At 41.8% G+C, this 22,021-nt stretch overlaps 1 protein-coding gene across 1 annotated transcript in view; it reads right to left on the minus strand.

Moving 5' to 3' along the window:
• Nucleotides 1-22,021, minus strand: part of LOC118365805 (nuclear factor 1 X-type-like) — a 188,116-nt gene that overhangs the window by 84,343 nt on the left and 81,752 nt on the right. The window contains 2 exon segments of the mRNA XM_052518915.1: nt 4,897-5,030; nt 5,032-5,426. Coding sequence (XP_052374875.1) covers nt 4,897-5,030; nt 5,032-5,426 — 529 coding nt within the window.

Raw genomic sequence — 22,021 nt, forward strand, 5'->3', positions numbered from 1 at the left:
GGAATTATGGGTAAAAGTGGTTAAGGAGCGCACAGTGTCCCTGCAATCCTAACCGCCTAACGGGTTGAGTCTTTTCATCTATTCCTCAGACTTCCTATCACCCTCGAATAATCTGTTTACCAGGGATTCCATACACTCTGCGCTCCTCACACACACAAAAAGGGAACTGGGAAAATTAGGGCCCTGAAGACGGGCCAAGCTAGGCTGTTTGAGATCCCTGCACCCTTTGCATATTAAAAACGCCACTATGTCAATGACACTGTTATGTCATGAGTGGCTCGCCGACGTTCAAACATTATTGGTGCATTTATTCAAATGACAACAGCATATAAACTTTCCATTGAGAGCGTTCACGGGGTGTTTTTCACACGAGATGAATGTGGCCCCCGTCGCGCCGGTTCTCAGTATTTCTCTGTCGGCCCGGGTTACAGACCCATGCCAGAACATTGGAGGAACACAGTTCTGTTCTTCTTCCAGAAGTCTGCAGTTCAGTTTGTTTATCGGCCAAGGAAAAGAGCAGATCTTTTTTCCTGTAAAACTCATGGTTCTTTTTAAAATACTTTTAACGTCCACCGCTTTTCCTTCATGACCCTATATCTGAGAGACAAACACTCTTGGCCAAAGCATGACGTACCCAGACTTAAAGGATCCACATGACTGTGTGGTCCCATCCATACTCTCTCTGTGTCTGGGCACAGGGACAGAGACAGAATGAGACAGAATGGTGCAACAGCAGAATCAGAGAACATAGGACCAACGCCCATCCACAACCCTCAAACCTTCCCAGGCCTGCCTTCATAATAGACAAAGACAAAGACGCAAAGGGCTGGCTGTATTTTTTTGTGAAATAAAATACTGCGTCATATTTGGCAACATCATATTCATTCGAAAAATCTGATAATACCATTATCTCATTTTAAAGCTCAGGATATTGTGCAAATCATATTAAATCTGTACGATAGATAAGGTTGACAGGGTGTTAAGTCTTAAGTCTCTGTCGGTCTCCAAGGCTCTCACTCTCTTTGTTCGGTTTGGTTAAATCATTCTCTCTGTTCTCTCCCGTGGTTTGCGAGATGGAGAGTCTGGGAGATGGAGATGGGCTCGTTGTCCCGGTGGGTCAGCGCCAGAGTTTACCGCACCGTGGAGCTGGCATAGGTCAGTTACCCAACAATGCACATCCCTGGACAAGATCTCTCCTAGCATGGTGGACAGATTAGGGGGTGCACTCAGAAACATATTTTTATCATAACAGAGCAGTAATGAGAGCCGTATGAGAGGGAGCACGCTCCAAACATGACTAAGCCTGGAACAGCGGCGATTCATCAGACTGACAAATATGGAACACACCGCACAAAAACATGAACTTTTCCCATCGCGCAGTGACCTGAGCTGGGCCTTGGCAGGGCCTGACTGGCTGAGCCGTGCTTTATTCAACATCTGATCAAAGATGAGCCCGTTCTTCCTCCACATCCCTGAACCATTATCATCAGCAGCATCAGGAATTACCTCAGGACAACCAGTCCTGGGTGACTCACTCTTACAGGTTAAATGCAATTGCATTACGTTGGGTGAACAGCCAGGTATTTGTCTAAAATACTTTTGATAAGGGGTCTTGCAGCTGTGGAGCGGCAGTGTAAGCTGCTTTGATCAGTAATAGCTAGCCCTCACTGCCCCGCCCATAAGGCCTAAGTCTATAATTGGACAAAAGCACTACTGCAGAGGAGGAGAGGAGTCTCCTGTCACTCATACTGCAGGGAAAACCTGCAGCTGGCGACGGTGACATCAGTGGGCAGGAGAACTGCAGCACACCGACGGCTCAGATGCACTGATAAGGCCTGGACTCTGATACCTTCTGAAAGACACAGACACCCTGGGAGCTAAGAATAAAACGGTAACGCTGCCACTCCAAAGGTTAGAATGGAACCACTCACTGTTCCCCCTTTCTCCCCTACACTCAGTGGACTTTTAACCCCAGCTCCTTCAGAGGCTCTACTGGTTCGTGCTTTTAAGATGGTACTTTTCATTCTTGCAGTGTACAGTGGAGGGAGTGTGGGCTGCTGTTGAGGTGTTACGGTGGTGAAGCATGGGCAGGAGAACCAGGTGGAGCCTATGGCTGTCAGCCGACAGTTCTATGTCGTCTCTGTAGAAGTGAGGAGGCCTGAAATACTTGTGCATTTGCCAACATGGGCAGCTTAGACCCAGCTTTTAAAAAAAATTCTATTCTCTGACATGAGTGTGAACAAAGATGCAGGGAAACAACGATTTCAACAAAAGGTAACAAAAACAATGATTTATGATGGAATATTACCCTGTACAGAGGCACAAAGGTACAATAATTGATGTTGTATCCACATCATTTAACCAAAATATTCTATGTGATGACGTTGATTGCATTGGCAAAAATCATCAATGTAAGGGAATTTCCTATTTTACCCATCTTTTAACCTAAATCCAATGACACTGTGGATTTTTGGGGGTTGAATTCATGTTAGCTTCACTCAACCAAAACTAGACGTTCAACTGACGTCTGTGCCCAGTGGGAAGTGAAGGAATACTATATTTAATTTTGCTGAACTGCAGCAACCATTTAAGTTTCAGAAAATAAATTAATCTTGACATACGTAAACACATACACACACACACACACACACACACACACACACACACACACACACACACACACACACACACACACACACACACACACACACACACACACACACACACACACACACACACACACACACACACACACACACAAACACACTGAAGGGTAAAACAGTATCAGGATGACTGGTGAATACTGGCACAGGGTAAAAGAGCTAAGCTCTAAGGGGCGGCTTCACAAGGAGCTAATCTGAGCCTGGGTTAGCGGCAGCACATTGTGAAACAGGAAGACGAGCTCACAGAGGCCCAGCTAACTGACGCTGAGTTACACACTGTGCTGAAAAGAACACGGCATGGGGTACTCTGTCACAGAGGCCTGCAGCATCACGGTGCCAAGAAGCAGAATTAGGGCTCTGTAACTGTACGCTTGCCTGGTGTAAGACAATACGTTTCTTTAGCCTTATACTAATGGATAACCAACGCAGGAGAGGGTTCTACGGACGTGAGGGTTCCATCAGCCCATACGTGAGTCAATCAACTAACTGCACCCACAGCATACCTGACAACACTTTTCACTTGAGTGTTTCATTGCTAACCAACAATAGGAAACACAGAAAACAAATGGAAGATTTGTTTCAGCACGATCACAGTGGACTGTTCAGTTATAGAAAATAATGAACGCCAAAAGCAAAATCTTCAAACAACAAATGTATTGTCAGACAGAAATTGCAAGGTTACTTCATATACATGGAAATGTGCTATTTCAAGACTCAAAACTATTTCATGCAGTCCTTATTGCTTTTCTCATGATCAAAGTCATGGAATAGAAAAATATAAATTAACTTGTGTAATCAGAGACAGGTTCAAATGTATTATTGAAAAAATAATATTATTATTACTATTATTATTTAAGATAATTTACAAAACAAAGTTTGGCATTATTTTTGTGATACCCAAGACAAGCTATCTATACAGCTAATATATAATAAACGACAAATTCATCTTTAAAATTCTGCAGAACATTTGACCTCCGACATGGGGGGGCTCTGTGTATCCACCAGACTAAGAGAAACGTAACATTCAATATATTCTATACATTTCCTTGACACCGGGGTCTCCTCTATTTCAACATTACATTTTCCATTCCAAAGTAAGTCTCCACATGTTCCATACAAGTAACTGATGAAAAAGGACTGCTTATAGAGTATCATATAAAGTTTGTTGAGGAAACACCTGTGTTGAATTTGGACAAATAAAAAGTGCATAAACAAACTAAACCAAACTGACGAGCTAATATAGAGAAGGGTTGTCTCTGTATGCAGTGTGCATGTGTGTGTGTGTGTTTGTTTGCATTAGTGTATGGGAGTCTCCGTGTATAAGCTATAAGAGTGTGTGTGAGAGAGCGGGGAGCGAGTGTGTATTGGCGAAGGACCGAAGCAGGGCTGACTGTGAGGTGGGCCAGGTGCCAGAGAGAGTAGAGCGCGGGAGGCTGAGGCTGGAGATGGGGCGGCTCTCCCTGCCTCAATCGCCTGCCTCCCAAACAACCTGGGACTGGGCCAGCTGTCACCACGCTCTTCAGCCCACAGACACACGACAGACTGCTACTGACACACACACACACCACACCACACACACACACACCACATACGACACACACGCCACACACACCGCACAACACACACACACACACACAAAACAGCCTTAAAGACACTCATTTATAGCCAGACAATTACTGTGCACATTAGCACACGCAGAGACAAACACATTTGCAGATGTGTTTGTTTACAGACAACACACCCCTAAACATGCATATTTAAATTCAGACAAATTTGCACACAAGCACCTGAACAAATTTACCAGCACAGACTTTATCTCTGATAAGCACACATTTAAAGACACATACACAACTCAGAAACAACACACAAACTAAACGGTGTGTCAGTGGTCTCAAATGTGTTCTGTAATGTGCTGTATTATAATTGTAATGTTGATAAGGCGTTACACTTGGAGGCGATTCTCTTTATTTATCACAGGCTAGCATTTGGTCTAGTGGTGCACGGGGAGGAGCAGGGTTTGGCAAGGCTTAGGTGTGGCTGCAAAGGCTTTACAAACTGACCTGTGTGTGTGTGTGTGTGTGTGTGTGTGTGTGTGTGTGTGTGTGTGTGTGTGTGTGTGTGTGTGTGTGTGTGTGTGTGTGTGTGTGTGTGTGTGTGTGTGTGTGTGTGTGTGTGTGTGTGTGTGTATTTGTGTGAAAAGACAGAGAAAGCTGTAAGGCGTTCACCAACTGACCTGGTGAGTGGACAAAGTAGGCCAGATAGAGGTCGAGCTCCTTGACGGACACGCCGATGTGGTGGGGCTGGACGCACAGGCCGTGGTTGGAGCACTGGGGCGACTTGACCAGCCGCTCTCCGTCCGTGCCTCCAGGGGCTGCCCTTGAACAGGATGACCATCACCAGGTCCAGCCGCCACACCTTGTCGGCCTGGCGGAGACAGTCGATACGGCGGATCTTGCCCTTCTGGTCGGGGTTGGATAGAACACAACAGGGGGGCTTCTTGCCTGTGATGGTGAGCACAAAGTCCTCACGAAACTCGGGCCGGATGTCCTTTCGGAGCTTGGCCAACAGCCGCGACGCCCACTTCTGCTTGATCTCGGGCTTCTCACCCAGCAGCTCGTCCTTCACTGCGCGTTCTTCATCCTTTGTCATCCTCTTCTCGTGCTTCTTGAAGTACTTGCGTTTGCGTGCCTGCAGGTTGAACCAGGTGTAGGAGAAGGCACGGACATGGGGGAGAAGGGCCTCGATGAAGGGATGAAATTCATCCTAACAGAGGGAGAGAGAGACAGAGAGAGAGAGAGGGTGCTCTGTTATTCTCATGCAGTATGGTGTCATGCAAGCAGCTGAAGATCAGTTATTGAAGATAGAAGAGCGATGAGGCAATTTACTGACATTTTACCCCAAAATAATTCCTGTTTTGATAGAATTTTAATGCACTGCCAATAGAGGGGATTCAGTTCAGAAACTACTAACTTAGACAGGGCTAGCATTACCAACAATACCACTAACTGACATAATAATGATAATAATAATAATCATAATAATCATAATAATCATATCCAAAAATGTAATAATACTGTAGGTACATACATACAATTACAATGCAAATAGTAAATTACTGGTCCTGTCCTTCTTACAAAAAAAATATAACCTGAAAGCACATTTAAAAACTATATTAAACTGTAATAACAGATTAATTTACATTTAAAAGACAAACGAGATTAAAAATTCAAGCCAAAGTGAGCAAACACTTTTTCTTTTTACATCCACTGTAAAGGAGAAGTTATTCAGCTATACTATAATACCTTCACTACACATCGCTCAGCGACAATGCCTAGATCTCGCCATAGTGTTCCTGTGCCAGGGTTGCCACACACCGGTCGTTCACCGCCAATCTTAGCCACCACAAGACCACTGTTAAAATGTGCTGCTAAAAGATCTGCCATACCATGTCCTATCTCTCCTGCTGCCATGCAAAAGAAGTCTAACCAGACTCACATTTCAACAACAAATTGAAAGAGGACAGAAATCACCACAAAAACACACTGCAATAGGAAGACAGACGGTCTGGTAGTTACCATTTTGCACTCTCATCATAAATTTGGCACAACGTTCAAAATGAAAAAGAATTCTCCAACACCACTTTTTCCCCCGCACTCACAAATGTACAGCAAGTGCTGGTTTAACAGGTGTAAAAATTTGCAGATGAAAACTTGAGGGTAAAAAGATAATTAGCAGAAGATCTCAGGAATCTCCAGTTGTCCACAGTAAGCAGTGGAACAAAGTTAAACAAAACAAGATACCCCCCGGGTGTTCTGGGGGTCACAGCGTAATGCCGCAAAGGATCGCTGGTTAAATCTGGGACGGAAAGACAAAATACCCCAATTTAAAGAGAAGAAAACTAACATTGAGAAATAATGGAAATATGGTTAAAAAAAAGAAATAGTGAATGATATTTAAGAACAGAAATTATCTAAATATAACAATTGGAATAGACACACTTAAAATAAACACTCTTCTTTTGCGCTTCCCCCCAAAAAAGGAGGAAATAAAGCAAAAAAAATCCTTGGCAAAGCGTAATTGGTAGTGGTGTTTGCTCAGATCTGTAAGGCCCCGTGTACGACTCAGAGAGAGACACACAGGCGGGGGGGCTGGGGAGTGCAGAGCACAGAATAGGAAAAAAAGGAGAGAACCGAATCAATGTTGGACGAGCGCGTACGACCGCTGGCAAAGCCGAGTGCTGCTTCTTTTTCCTTTTTCTCCAACTCTCTCTTTCTTCTCGTTTCTCTCTCGCCGTCTCTCGTCCTCTCCGCGTTCTTTCCCTAACCATTGCTTGAGCCTTTGCCAACACGAGTAGGGCCCACCTATTTGGCAACAAGATGCCTGTAGCCCAGCCAATGCGTTAGCTTCAAGAGCTGAAAGGGAGGGAAAGGAGAAAGGAGGGGGTTAGTGGCAAAGAGAGGAGAGAGCCGGAGAGAGAATGAGAGAGGGAGAGCGAGAGAGGGAGAGCTGGAGAGAAAGAGTGTACGCAGTCCTGTCCGACAGCGCACACTTTGCCAAATCGCCAAGTTCCTATCTGACACATAGGCAAAGTTCAGGGGACATGTATTTCTCGTACACCAATCCTAGCTACCTTCAGTCTGCTTCAATCTCCAGTATGGCCGCCATTGCCTCATCTCACTACCCCCACCCTCTCTTTCTGCTTGCGTAACGCCACCTTGGCACAGGATGGCAAGAGAAAAACACAGCTCCAAAATCCCACCAGACCCCACAACCGGCAGCTGGTCTTGGATTTACCACAGGAACAAAGAGGGGGAACAAAACCCACCCTTTTCCCACCCCTGAGAGAAGATGCATCAATGTAACGCTGGGTGCTTTAAAACCAAAGCATATACAGTACACTGCATGTCTTACTTGAGGGTAAAAGGAGGAACACCAACATATCGAATAGGCAAATGAGAAATACAATGGTGGGAAATGGGTACTGTTCCGGTACAACTGTCGCTATGGCGCTTTCAGCCCAATCTCATCAACACCAGTCCAATAACAGGAGAGTCTGCAGATAAATCGTTGAGCTTGATTTCTCAAAAGCCTCCAATGGCTGTGTCGTCCATGTTTGTGACTAATAATGAGTGCCTTGCCTCCATGATGCATCTCTTTCTTCTACAATTGCTGGACAGTTTGCAGAGGCATCTGTAACGGTCTGAATAAGTGGATGTCTTATTGTTCTTTGGGTTGAGTTTGCAGGGTTCGTAATTGCCGTAAAATGGAAGAAAGTCTCTATTTCTGGTCCACCATTTGCAACAAAGATGATGTAAAACACATTTGCAACAAAGATGATGTGAAACACATTTGCAACAAAGATGATGTAAAACACATTTGTATTAGTGCACGCTCACTCTGTACTACCGATATAATCTAATCTTTAGTTAATATGATGCAGTATCATGCACTATTTCTGCTTAATCTTAGAATGATGAAGACAGCATCACACCAGCATTTAGTAGTTGGCTTCAAGATGGTCTGGCCTTCACACCCATCAACTGTCACAATGCACAATAAAGGACAATATATCCCTGGGTTTCTGTTCAATTCTGTTGCTTCTCTAATACCCATTGTGGCAGATCACGATGAGCATCTAACAAAAGACAGACAAAACTGACATTAAAATAAGAGGAACATTTCAATTGAAGATACACATACTTTATAGGGTGAGTGTGTGTGAGTCTGTGTCTGAGTCTGTGTGCGAGAGAGAAAGAGAGAGAGACAGAGCGAGAGAGAGAAAGAGAGAGAGAGAGGGACAGAGAGAGAGTGGTGAGCAAATGTACCTGCATACGTGCATAAAATACAAAGACTCACACACACACAAAAATAACAGGATATTGATACAGGGAGAACAAAAAAGATGAGACACTATCTGGAAATCAAGACAATAACGGTTTAGGCCTTCATGAAAGAAAAGAGTGGTTTCCAGTACAGGGACCTAAGCAAAGTAGACTACCTGCACATTTTTGTTAAAACCATAATCATCCTATGAAGCACTACAGCAGATACAGTTTAATCATGCAAATATCCCACATTCAAAACTGTGATGTGGTTTTCAAGGTCCAATGAAGCCGTATTTATCTCAATATTATATCAAGTACATTACTGTGATTGTTTTCAATTAAAATTGTAAAAATATTTTTTAAAATTGCTTCTTAGCAAAGAGCAATTTCTCATGCAATAATTTTGCTAGGCTGCTCAAGCAGTGGTCTAAGTGAGGAGCGAAACTGAAAACTAGCTATTATTGGCAGAGAGGTTCGTAACTGTCTTCACACTGGGCACACACTGATTGAATCAACATTGTTGCCATTCCATTTGAATGAAATTATGTTGAACCAACGTGGAATAGACGTTGAGTTGACGTCTGTGCCTATGTGTGGGTTTGTTATTGACTATTAACTAATTTACCGCCAGGTGATGTCACATTGCAGGCCAAAACTCTATCTCACCAAACAGTTCTTACACTTAAAAGGGAATTATCATTATTTTCTTACAATTTCACAGTATTCCACATATTGTGGAAATATATATAAACACTGATTATTTGTTTACTGCACTTGTCCTTTAAGGTGTACAACCTTCATTGTCAGCAGTGCTCTGTTTCAATGATGATCTCCTACCTACCCACATACAACAACAAATAAACCCTCAGTAATTAGCTATATTCCTTTCCCCCATATCTTCAGTATCTCCATCTCTTGTTTTGTTATTCAATAATCAATTATGCCAGCCAGCCACTGCTCCCAATGCATTTCTCTCTTTAGTATCGGAATTTTGAAAACTGCAGCCTACCTCACCTCTATAAAAATAAGCAAGTCCTATTTTCAGACTCTTAATAAAGTAGGCAGCGCAAATCTGTGTTGGTGATTTATGGTATATCTTCAAAGTAAATCAATCACAGCACGCAGGGGGCCCACGGGTAACTGGGGGCCCTGACTTGATTGGGTAACTGATGAATAAAACAATTACAAATAAAATGTATAATAAATAAATGTGACTGGTCAGTGTGAGTCAGGGGCTGGGTCCACTCTCAATATTGAAAATACACCAGAGAGCATAATTTAGCCACAGAGGATCAATAGTTTCTAAAAAAAACAGTGTATAAAGTGTTATCACAAGCACATACAGGTAACTGCCAAAATAAAGGAAACACCAACATAACATGTCTTAAAAGGGTGTTAGGCCACAAAGAGTTGCCAGAACAGTTTCAATGCGCTTTGGGATAGATTCTACAAGTGGACCTAAACCATGCCAGGAAAATGCACTGCACACCATAACATATACTTGTATCCCTCATTTACTCAAGCGTTTCCATTATTTTGGCAGTTTTCTGTATGTCTACAATCGGGAAGGTCGCAGTTTGTGCAGCATGCGTGGCCAAATATGCAGCTTGCTGCATTGTGGCCATAGACATAGAAGGGTTTCGGAACCTCTTACTCTGGCAATTTGACTGTTAAACTCATGGATAAATTAGCAATGGCTTCCAGTCCTGACTTGAATGAGAACAGCCATATATGGATTATATTTCTATGGCTGGTTGCGGCTGTAGGTTTGCCTTTGCACATTTCAAAATACAATCGCAGGAATAATGTTCAGTTTAGGAAACATATACCTACTGCTGAAAAGAGAAGACTACTCTCAACAACTCCCGATTACAGGCTCAAAATGGCCAGAAACAAAGACCTTCTTCTGAAACTCATCAGTCTATTCTTGTTCTGAGAAATGAAGGCTATTCCATGCGAGAAATTGCCAACTCACCCCATTCCATACAAATGTGCACAACCGCAACATTCAAACGAGGCTACAAAGGAAACGAATGGGACTGTAGCGACTGTGTTGACTTCAAAATCGGGTGAACTAGGTTTCTATTCAAGCGTTGATCAACATGGTAATGGCTCTATAGTAGAGGTTGACCGATTATGATTTTTCAAAGCCGATACCGATACCGATTATTGGAGGACCAAAAAAATCCCATACCGATTAATCGGATGATTTAAATATATATATATTTGTAATAATGACAATTACAACAATACTGAATGAACACTTATTTTTACTTAATATAATACATCAATAAAATACATTTTGCCTCAAGTAAATAATGAAACATGTTCAATTTGGTTTAAATAATGCAAAAACAAAGTGTTGAGAAGAAAGTAAAAGTGCAATATGTGCTATGTAAGAAAGCTAACGCTTCAGTTCCTTGCCAGAACATGAAAACGTATGAAAGCTGGTGGTTCCTTTTGACATGAGTCTTCAATATTCCCAGGTAAGAAGTTTTAGGTTGTAGTTATTATATGAATTATAGGACTATTTCCCTATACCATTTGTATTTCATTAACCTTTGACAATTGATGTTCTTATAGGCACTTTAGTATTACCAGTGTAACAGTATAGCTTCCGTCCCTCTCCTCGATCCTCCCTGGGCTCGAACCAGCAACACAACGACAACAGCCACCATCGAAGCAGCGTTACCCATGCAGAGCAAGGGGAACAACTACTAGAAGGCTCAGAGCGAAAGTGACGTTTGAAACGCTATTAGCGTGCACCAACTAGCTAGCCATTTCACTGGGTTACACCAGCCTCATCTCGGGAGTTGATAGGCTTGATGTCATAAACATCGTAATGCTTGACGCACAACGAATAGCAGCTGGGCAAAACTCACAAAAGTGCTGTTTGAATTAATGTTTATGCGCCTGCTTCTGCCTACCACCGCTCAGTCAGATAGTTAGATACTTGTATGCTCAGTCAGATTATATGCAACGCAGACACGCTAGATAATATCGAGTAATATCATCAACCATGTGTAGTTAACTAGTGATTATGATTGATTGTTTTTATAAGATAAGTTTAATGCTAGCTAGCCACTTACCTTGGCTTACTGCATTCGTGTAACAGGGGCAGTCAGTCTCCTTTGTGGAGTGCAACGAGAGAGAGGCAGGTCGTTATTGTGTTGGACAAGTTAACTTCTAAGGTTGCAAGATTGCATCCCCTGAGCTTGAATTTGAAAAATCTGTCATTCTGCCCCTGAACGAGGCAGTTAACCCATCGTCTTGTACGTCATTGAAAATAAGAATGTGTTCTTAACTGACTTGCCTAGTTAAATAAAGGTATATTTAAAAATAAATGAATTATAAAAATCGGCGCCCAAAATACAGATTTCCGATTGTTATGAAAACTGAAATCGGCCCTAATTAATCAGCCATTACGATTAATCGGTCAACCTCTACTCTATAGTATTGGAGAAAAGTTGAAAAACAGACCTTCCATTACATCTAGACGTGTCATGTCGTAATTTACAACACGCATAAAGCAACTATTTCTGTCTTACAATCTCTCTCCACCAGGTGTAGCACTTCTCTCATCCTTTAAAAACAAGAAATGGACAGTGACGGGTAAGGGTATTTGTTTGTGTCATCATTGCATGCAATCATCAAAGCCCCTGTTTACTTCTAAGATCACTTTAGCACCGCCCCTAAAACCCAATTCAAATTCGACACATTCCTTCAAATAGGTATGGAATGACACATTATATAAACTTTATAGTGTTTTATTTAAATTTTAGAGGAGATAAGGTGGATAAGTTGACAGATCGTGAAGAAAAAGCTATTTTCCCACACAACATCTCTTCTTCTCATTATCACGCTTTCATTGCCTGCTTAAATTATGCAGAAACGGGCAGTGTTTAGGTCATGTAATTGATTCTGTTGGAAAGGGGAGAACTTGTGCTTTACAATTGTATTGACATTACAGTTGATCTGGAAGTATTACGCTTTTGGGGTGCTAAAATAAGGGAAATTGTACCCATTTGAAACCTTAGGGCATAGGCCTCTGCCTTCACATTGGCACCATGTTACATTCTCCAATGAGCAAAGGTACAGTCTATGGATATCAATAATTGCTAAATGTGGTATCATACAGACATTTTCGCTCATTTTACATGATTGGCCTACATTTATTTACTCACCAACAAAGCTCCAAATGGCTCCTCTCAGGCTACCTGCTGAATTGCTTGAGCTAGCCCTGCCATTTTTATCGCTTATTTTCAACCAGTATCTCAAATGGTTACCTTTGTGTCTCTCATTTCATTTATTTGTCATCATTTTCAATAACATGTCTGGACTGACAGGAAGCAGAAACATGCGGTGCGCAGGCTCTCATCCAACGAATACTTGACCCCACCTAGACCTGCTGCTCATGACTGTTCCTAAAAGACCATGAAAAACATCAGGCCTACAGACCAGTGTGAACTCTTAACTAACCACACCACGATGCCTTGTGTTACAACAAGCAGACAGGCCATGGTATGATATAGGCCAAATGCCACTATAGTGATTTCTGCCATATTCACAGTAGACTACATTTCAAAATATGATGATCTAGCCTATTGAAAAACATTTCAAACTCATTAAAAATAGTGAAGTTAAGACTTTGGGCCAAGACCACAAATATGCTGCCACTGTTTTTTCCTCACGCGCACTTTACAATATTAATGCTTAAAGAGTGAAGACATCATCATCGGAGTCTGCCAAGAGGACGGCGGAAATGAAGGAGCTGGAAAGACTGTTTGGCACTCCCGCCAGCTGAGCCATTTGTGCCACTTTTATCACCGTCAGTAAAATCCAGTTTCAATTAATAATAGCAGAATAAAACCTGCCAACTACAAATAAATGTAGCTAAAAATCCAAACTGGCAGGCTAAAATCGACTAAATTGTACAATACAATTGGTTGCATAAATATAGGTATAGGCCTAGGCCTTGCCTAGGCTGTATAGAAAGTGATTAATTCACGGATGGAAAATCTCTGAATGGCCAAACTCATTAGTAAACTATATTTACCCCTGTAAGTGTTGGGAATAGTGTATGCAAATACTTCAGTGTGCTTATAGGCCAGTTGAAATGTGTTGATTTGTTAATTCAAGAGAATATTGATTGGGATATGTGCCCTTTCATGGGAGAGCAATTGCCTATATATTTAGGCCTATTCAAAAACATGACATAAAACATGTTATTCAATAGCATAGACACCAAATGTAGCCCATTAACCTACTCAAAAACGTTAGTTCCAAGTTGTGCGAATATAATATTTTAGCAGAGGCGAAGAGTCTGCACTCACATAGCACGTGTTATAGGCAACTCTACCTGTTGCCTCATACAAGTTAAACATGCAATTTATACAAAAATAAAGTGTTTCAGTTAAACAAATAAAACAATGTGTATTATATTAACATAACAGAATAATAATTATTATTATTATTATTATATTATTATGTTCAACGTGACTACATCCATGGAGAAACACTTTTGGACTTGTATTTCTCGATTCTTTTTGCGTCTGGATGACAGAAGGAGACCTGCCAAGTGCAGATGAACTCTTTCACTGGCATTTTAAAAGAAGGGCTACACAAGTCTATATGGAAAATCAGGAAACATTGAACTCAGGATTGGATCAATTAGACTGCTGTATAAATTAGGGTACATTTTTTTTCATAAAAAACAACAACATATGCCTGGTTTTTATTTCAGACAGAATGTAGGCTTTCTACATGGATTGGAAGTTTCTATGATGTTTTAGTTAGGTCAGGACTATGTGTCAGTTTTTCCAATTTTTTGTCTATTTTCTTCATACATCAGTAGGCCTACTTTGGATAAGTATTCCGAAGTTTAATCCAGAAAGTTGTTTCAAAGTGTGTTGCTTGTACATTTCACTTATTTTGAGGAACGCCAGCACCTGTATTCTATTGGTCACTTTAATAATGGAACACTGGTCACTTTAATAATGTTTACATACTGTTGTACTCATTGCATATGTATTTACTGTATTCTACTGTATTCTCGTCAATGCCACTCCGACATTGCTGTTCTTAAAATTTAGATATTTCAAAATTCCATTATTTTACTTTTAGATTTGTGTGTATTGTGAATTGTTAGATAGTACTGCACTGTTGGAGCTAGTAACACAAGCATTTTGCTACACTTGCAATACATCTGCTAAATATGTCTAGGCGACCAATAACATTTGATTTGATTTGATTTTGATACGGAAATTCATAAGTATAAATGCTTAGGAAATGTATAGGCCTATGTCTAGGCTAAGTGTGCGACTTTCGTTGATATGAACATATTCAGCAAATTCACTGGCAGAGAAAAACCTTTAGGTTTAGGGATATGATATGGAGGTATGGAGGTAATGAATATGGAGGAAATGAAATAATTTGTTGTAAAATAATAAAAAGAGTCCTTATGTTTTCAACAAATGGTTTCGATTTTGATTTCTTCATACAGCGGGAAGTTTAAAAGATAAAGGCTAATAATCGAAAAACCAACAAACACCTTTAAAATCCCAGAATGTGCTCCTTTATAGCCTAACTAAAATATATAATTTATACTCATATCACTTTTCAAAATATAAACCTTTTTTTCCACTGTTATCTTCAAATCCGCAATTTTTTCCTGAGTTAAGCATTTTTTTCACCTTTATTTAACCAGGTAGGCCAGTTGAGAACACATTTATTTAACCAGGTCGGCCAGTTGAGAACAAGTCCTCATTTTCAACTGTGACCTGGCCAAGATAAAGCAAAGCAGTGCGACACAAACAACACATGGAATAAACAAACATACAATCAATAACACAATAGAAAAGTCTATATACAGTGTGTGCAAATGAGCATAATCTATGGTGACAAAATATGAACAATAACAGAATAACAGAACTTCAATACAAATGTAAATGAGGTTTACACCCCATTTTCACCCAATTTTGTACGAACCCGAAGAGAAACTTAATTAGCATAAACATTTAAAGAATTTGTCCAGCGACATAATGTGGAATTTGCTTTTGTATAATCATTATCTGAACTTCTTGTAAATGTTCTTAACACAATATATCCAAGACTAGGGGGAAAGGGAGTAAAACACTCACATCTCGTCTAAGCACTCCTTTCCAATTAACTCCAACAAAAAGTGTAAATTGAAAAAGTTTCAAATAAGCCTTTAAGCCGTTAAGACGTTTTTCTGTATTGTCTGATTTAGTGCAAACCTACACCAAGACAGCAATGAAACGTTCTTTGAAAACGAATAGGCAATGAGTGCAGGCAGCACAACTTTGAGTAAACTACAGTGAAATTAAACCTTTGCGAATTTACGCGTTTGACAACCATCCATTTTTCGTTTAAAACATTTAGTAGGCCTACTTGGATGCCATTTGTGTGCATCGGATACAGAAAGGGTTTTATTCGTTGGCTTTAGGGAAACATGGACAGCGATGTCAAGGGGTGATTTGTTCCACAGGGCGTGCGAGTCCCTGTACACAGAGCAGAGGTGAGCACAAACAGTTTGCAGCAGCCTATTCTCTAACTTTGAGAACAGACGAGTGGTGTCATTGTCATTACTTGCTGGATACCTATATGGTGAATCATCCACTTGAAACACAACTTTTGTTTTTCTCTCACAACGTGAGAGTGGTATGGAGAGGTCTCCAATGAACACCTCTGCTACTTTAGAGATGGCCATTAGCAGAGTTGACGACGGGGAGGGACTCTATGTTAAAAGCATTTACAGAAGGGGCAGGTAGCCTAGCCTCTCAGCGATCCTGCGTTAGCGACATGTGAATAATACAAATTCATAAAGGTTATCAAACAATGAAATTAAACAGTGTATCTGTGTTTCCAATAGCAATATCGGGCTAATTATCCAACATTATAAATGGACACTTGACTATGGTCAAGGCCAGATAAGATATGCGGTTGTCTCATACTTCAGGCAGGCCCATCCCACTGGCCACAGACATCAGTTCAACGTTTAATTTTAAATTACATTTGGTTGAGTACGTGAATTCTCTATTAAACCCCTCAAAAATATAGGGTAAAAGTTGGTTGTAAAAAATAAGAAATTCCCTTACGTTGATTACTTTTTGCAAATCCAATCAGTTTTCCACGTTGATTCAACGTCATCACATTGAATTCATTATTTTATTGAAATGACGGAGAAACGACGTTGATTCAACCAGATTTTCAACCAGATTTTGCACAGTGGGATAGGTCAATAGCAGAGTAAAGGAAATCGATTGCAATCTCTATAAAACATTGTGGTAAAAATGCAATCATCAACTTTCCGTTAATGTGTTCTATGCAATCATTTCACAATGGTCTTGCTTAAAATGATTAGGCTTTCCAAGGAGAATTGCGTCTGACGAAGGAGTGGTGGACCCTAAAATACTGCCCAAAATGCATTTTTATATGACATTTCTAAATCATTTTCAAAAATGTACAATTCAACTGAATACATCAACAACATTAGGCGAATAGGTCTATATTTTGATAATAGATGCATTGCAGTATTACACGTTTTACAACAGAATACAATTGTCTAGGATCAATGATAATGCATAAAAATGTCTCAGAAATGTGTTTGCCAAATAGAACAATCTGAAATGTTTCTGACCATACAAACAACAACTTAGTCTTCCGTCAGACAACCAGACAATCCATTAACCATGGTAGAAAGATACCTGAGCAGCACAGGCCTCATTCTCATCTCATTAGACCAATTATGCCATGGTCTGTCTGGATAACCTGAGAGCCTGTCTCTTCATTAGAGAGATGTGGGCCTGGTGTGGCTCACTGCTGTCCTCCCCTGACCAGCTGAGTGTCCCTGACCCTAGATGCTGGCAGACCCTGACCCTGCCGGGCCAACAGAGTAGAAGAGGTAGGGCGGGCGGCAGTGGAGGCTTAGTCAGCCAGGCCAGGCAGACACATGCAGCAGCTCCTGGGTGAGTGAGAGACACATGGCCGCAGGGGGATGCCATGCCAGCCCAGGCACGTAGGCATGCCAGTGTACTGACACACCATCACTTCAGGGACATCCAAATTATATGCACAGACTTATGTGCAAATATGTACATGTAACCTAAGTAGTAAGTAAGCAAGCCTTGTCAGAGCCAGAACGACCCATAGAGCCATTACGTACATGTAACATATAGACCCTAAATGACCAACACATCCACAGACATGAACGTCATATACACAAAGTGACATATACACTCAAGTTGCCATTCATACAGGCTTTGCCATTCACAGAGGGTAGTAGGTGTGTGTCCTTGCCTGGCTTCTGCCACAGGTAAGCGTGTCAGTCTGGTCTGCCCCCTCCCCGTTGGCATGCCCTCCTTGGGTTCAGTCTCTACATGGCTCTGAGGGTGCAGGTGAGTAAGGGACAAAGGCGGCATATGCCAACAGTGACACTGGCACACTGTCAGTCAGCACGTTCTCCCACGCACCCACACCCCTACTTTCCTGTTGATCTCCTCCGAAGTCCTGTCAATCCTCTGTTTTAACACATTCATGTCTGTAAGTACCAGTGCCATCCATTCACCTCCCAATACCTCACTATCAGCTGCCGCATCTGGGTTAAAATCTATTTCTTTCGGGATTGAGGACATAGGCTAAAGCTCTACTGAGCCCCCCATTTACCTCCAGTGTTTTCCATTGTGATTAGTATAGGCTACAGTGAGAGTACAGTGCCAGCCTCGTAACTCTCCATTGTAATCAGCGTAAACAATTCTGTTAACCATTAAACCAGAAAAATAAGGAGAGAGTGAAAATTCGACCTAAAGGGGAAAAAGCAAAACCCTCCCCACAATCTTACTCTCTCTGTGGGCAAGCAAGTGATGTGTAAAGGCTTTTGAAGCGCAGCGCTAGCGTTCATTGTAATTATCTCAGTTTACAAACCAGCGCGTTACTATGTGTGAAAAATCTGCAAGCAATTTGTGGTGCTGCGTGCTCACAGGCCCAGGGTTGGCCGGGGAGCCATCAGAGGGAGGCACGAACGGCACATTCCAGCCCCACGCAGGGTCGTCACCTCACAGCCACACCACGCTGCTGCAGGGGCTAGTACTACCACGACCTCTCCTCTCCCCAGCCCACTCCACAGTACCACTGACATCTATATCACACTGCACTACCACATAGTTGACTGGAGTACTCATGAGGCGGTGTTAGATATCGAGGTATGGTTCCAATAGACTCCCCAGAATATTTATCTTGAGCTTTAAAGAACAAATCAAGCCAAGGATCATTAAGCAAACAGCACCGGCCTGAATTAACATTAAAATGTTTGTGTGCCATGTCAAGACCTGAAACCTTTCTGAAAACATTGAGATCCAGGTGAACCCAATGATCTAAACCATTTTGTTTTCGTAATGGTGTACAGAGATATCAAATTGATATTATTCTGCCTTTAGTTATAACGCAGGCTGAAACTTGTTTCGTGTTCCAGAGAAACGATGGGATATTATTGACAGGATGTGCAGGAAAATATTTTAAACAAATTTAGCAACACATGAGTATGTTTACATAAAGAACAATACTGATGATGGCTAATGATGTCATACTAGTGAGTAGACCCTTTAAAACCGGTGAGAAGGCTACTGTACAGAGGACAAGGCATATCACCACAAGGTCTGCCTTCATGAGGGTAGCAGTAGTAGCACTTGAGGTTTCCACTTGAACCTCATCACATGCCCCCCCCCCCTCTCCTGTCCCTCCTCTTCCCCCTAGCCCCACACCGCTGTCTAGAAAGAATGTTTAGTTGAATAGGGAAACCACCGCCCTGCTTTCAGTGACGGTGCTGGCGGCACGCCGTGCTGTGACAGGCTGGCTGACTCTGCACCAGACAACATGTTTATCTCCTCAGAGAGCAGTCGACGGGCCACAGCTACCCAGCCGCTGTCGGCCTCCATTAAGAAACACTGAACCTCTGGAGGACATGATTACACTAAAGGAAGGACTGTTTAGCAATCAGTTCTGGCGTTGTGAATTAAAATTGAAATGTATTCATCACAGAAAATAACGTCCACAGTTCCATTCACCAATTAAATCTCAATTAATCTCCTTAAACCCTGGTAACAATCCCACAAACGATGGTCTGCAAGGCTAAAATATATGGCTAATGACAATTTACTTGGCAGCTCACTGAATATGTCCGTCACAAAAAGCAATGTTGTTTTCAGAAATCTAAAGTATTTTTTTTAACTTGATAGGGCCTGATTTAATTCATAGCACATTGCCTACTGTTATCTCTATGGCCCAATTCATGTAGTTGGGAGAACTTTTTATGAGCATTGTGACTCATTCCAGAGCTCAGAGATCTGAACAACGTTCCACAGTCTAAATAGAACCCACTACATGTCCTTTTGATTCAGAATCTCAACACTACATGAAAAGAGGGATCTCACGTTCATGTGTTAACTTGCTGCTTAACTAAGCTAAAGGGCTTTATTCCACTTTCAAACAGTGCAGGGTAAGAAATCAATGGGATGTCTAGTAATTAAAAAACACATATGCCCTGAGAGTACAGTATGACGCATCATTACAGTCTCTGTCGTAACTACAGGCTTTATGGGTAACAAGCTAGTCATACCCAGGGACAGATATAACAAGCCCATGCTAGATAATCGTCCCTTTCACGCTCTACTATTATGACATCATCAGTAGTGCAGCCAGTGCGGCTGCAGCATTGTGACTCTGGGGTCCTCTCTGATTGAGCCAGACCCGTGGAGTGTTGTCTGTGGGGCGGAGTCCACTTTGGACTGGGTGTATTTTGATTGGAGTGCAGGGAGAGGCCACCAGCAAATGACTCGGTCTCCTTCTCTGTTCTGTGGTCCATTTGTCTTGAGGATATATTAATGCCTATGCAGTAAATTAGCATGTAGTATTACATTGGCTAGGTATGGGTAAGGCAGTAGAACTGTCTAAACCAGGGTCTGCTTTGAACCCATGGAGGATAATACAGCTTACTAATAATGTGCTTTAGGGTTAGGAAGAGTTAGCATTTTACAAGCAACTCTAAATTGCAAGATGTACTGATTACATATAAGCATAGACTGAGAAACATGTGAGGAGACAATCATGGCTTGAACAAAAAACTCACACATGCACAAACAGGGAATCACACTACTCTTGCAGAGTGTTGAACGCTTTGCAATCAAAGAAATAAAGGGGCAATCTAGCACACAATCAAACTAGAGATTTATCCAGCTCTCCTGCCAACAGCCAGGGCCCTCCTCTTTCTGAACAAGGGATGCACTATTGACTAAATTTACCCCCCTCTCTCTGTCTTTCTCCATCTCTCATTTTTCTCTCTCTCTCTTCAGTCTTCCCTCTGCCAGTCGGTGAGGCGTGATGCCAACCCTTTCCACAGCCGGGCACACTGCCCTGTCCTTTATGCAAATGCTTTGCCGCCATCCCAAACTCACAACCCCCACTGTCTCACCCTCCATGTCTGTGCCCTTCTCTCCCCCCTCTGTCTCTATGTTTCTATCTCTCTACCATTCTCTCTCACATGAGGAAACTGAGAACCAGCAATTAGACTCTTGCTTCCGAGTCCTCCATGAGGCCTGCTGATCCGCAGTCAGTCACACCTGCACGGTTCTTGAGTAAGGCCAAAACACCCTGTACTTTGTTTTACTGCTGCTGAGGGCCAATTACACAAATGGGGGTATGTTTAATAGAGGTGCAGCTCATGGACACTCCTGTAGGTGTGTCTGCAATAGGTCCAATAAAGGACTGCCTCTGCTAAGAAAGAGAGAAAGTGTGTGTTTGTGTGTGTGTGAGAGAGAGTGAGAGAGTGAGAGAGTGAGAGAGTGAGAGAGAGAGAGAGAGAGAGAGAGAGAGAGAGAGAGAGAGAGAGAGAAAGAAAGAAAGAAGAGAAAGAAAGAAAGAAAGAAAGAAAGAAAAGAAAGAAAGAAAGAAAGAAGAGAGGTTAAAATGGAGGAGAGAGAGGGGGAGGGAAGAGATTAAAATGATTCATGTGATGATATTAAATAGAGCCGCTTCACATAACCCACATGTACCATTATCTAGCAGTCATTGACGTGATAATGACTCAATTCCCTTTCATCATCCAAGAGAAAGTATGGAAGCTATTTTAATAGACAAGACAGGTACTTGTTTGTTTCTTGTTTCATAGATGTAAATCAATAAATAAATAATGTTCTCTTTGAGGTTCAAGAAAGTGCATTAATGCGATTTACGTTCAAGCATAATGTCTATATATCTGAAAAGAAAATGGTAACTGTGTAACAATGGTACTATCGTCCTCATTGTCGTTGTTGCAGTGAACCAAACATGAGATAAGAACCCCAGACGTGCTTCATGGTTAGTCCCAGTGGTTAGTCCCAGACAGGTAGACAGAGAGGGTTAATCAACCAATAGAGAGACTGAAGGAAGAGCCTCCTTCATGTCAGCAAAGTTAAGCTTCCTCTGCTGCCATCCCCTCTAGAGCGGAAGAACGTTGAGGATGCCGACAATGAGGGCGGGGTC

This window comes from Oncorhynchus keta, chromosome 5, assembly GCF_023373465.1.
Source record: "Oncorhynchus keta strain PuntledgeMale-10-30-2019 chromosome 5, Oket_V2, whole genome shotgun sequence".
Taxonomy (NCBI): Eukaryota; Metazoa; Chordata; class Actinopteri; order Salmoniformes; family Salmonidae; genus Oncorhynchus; species Oncorhynchus keta.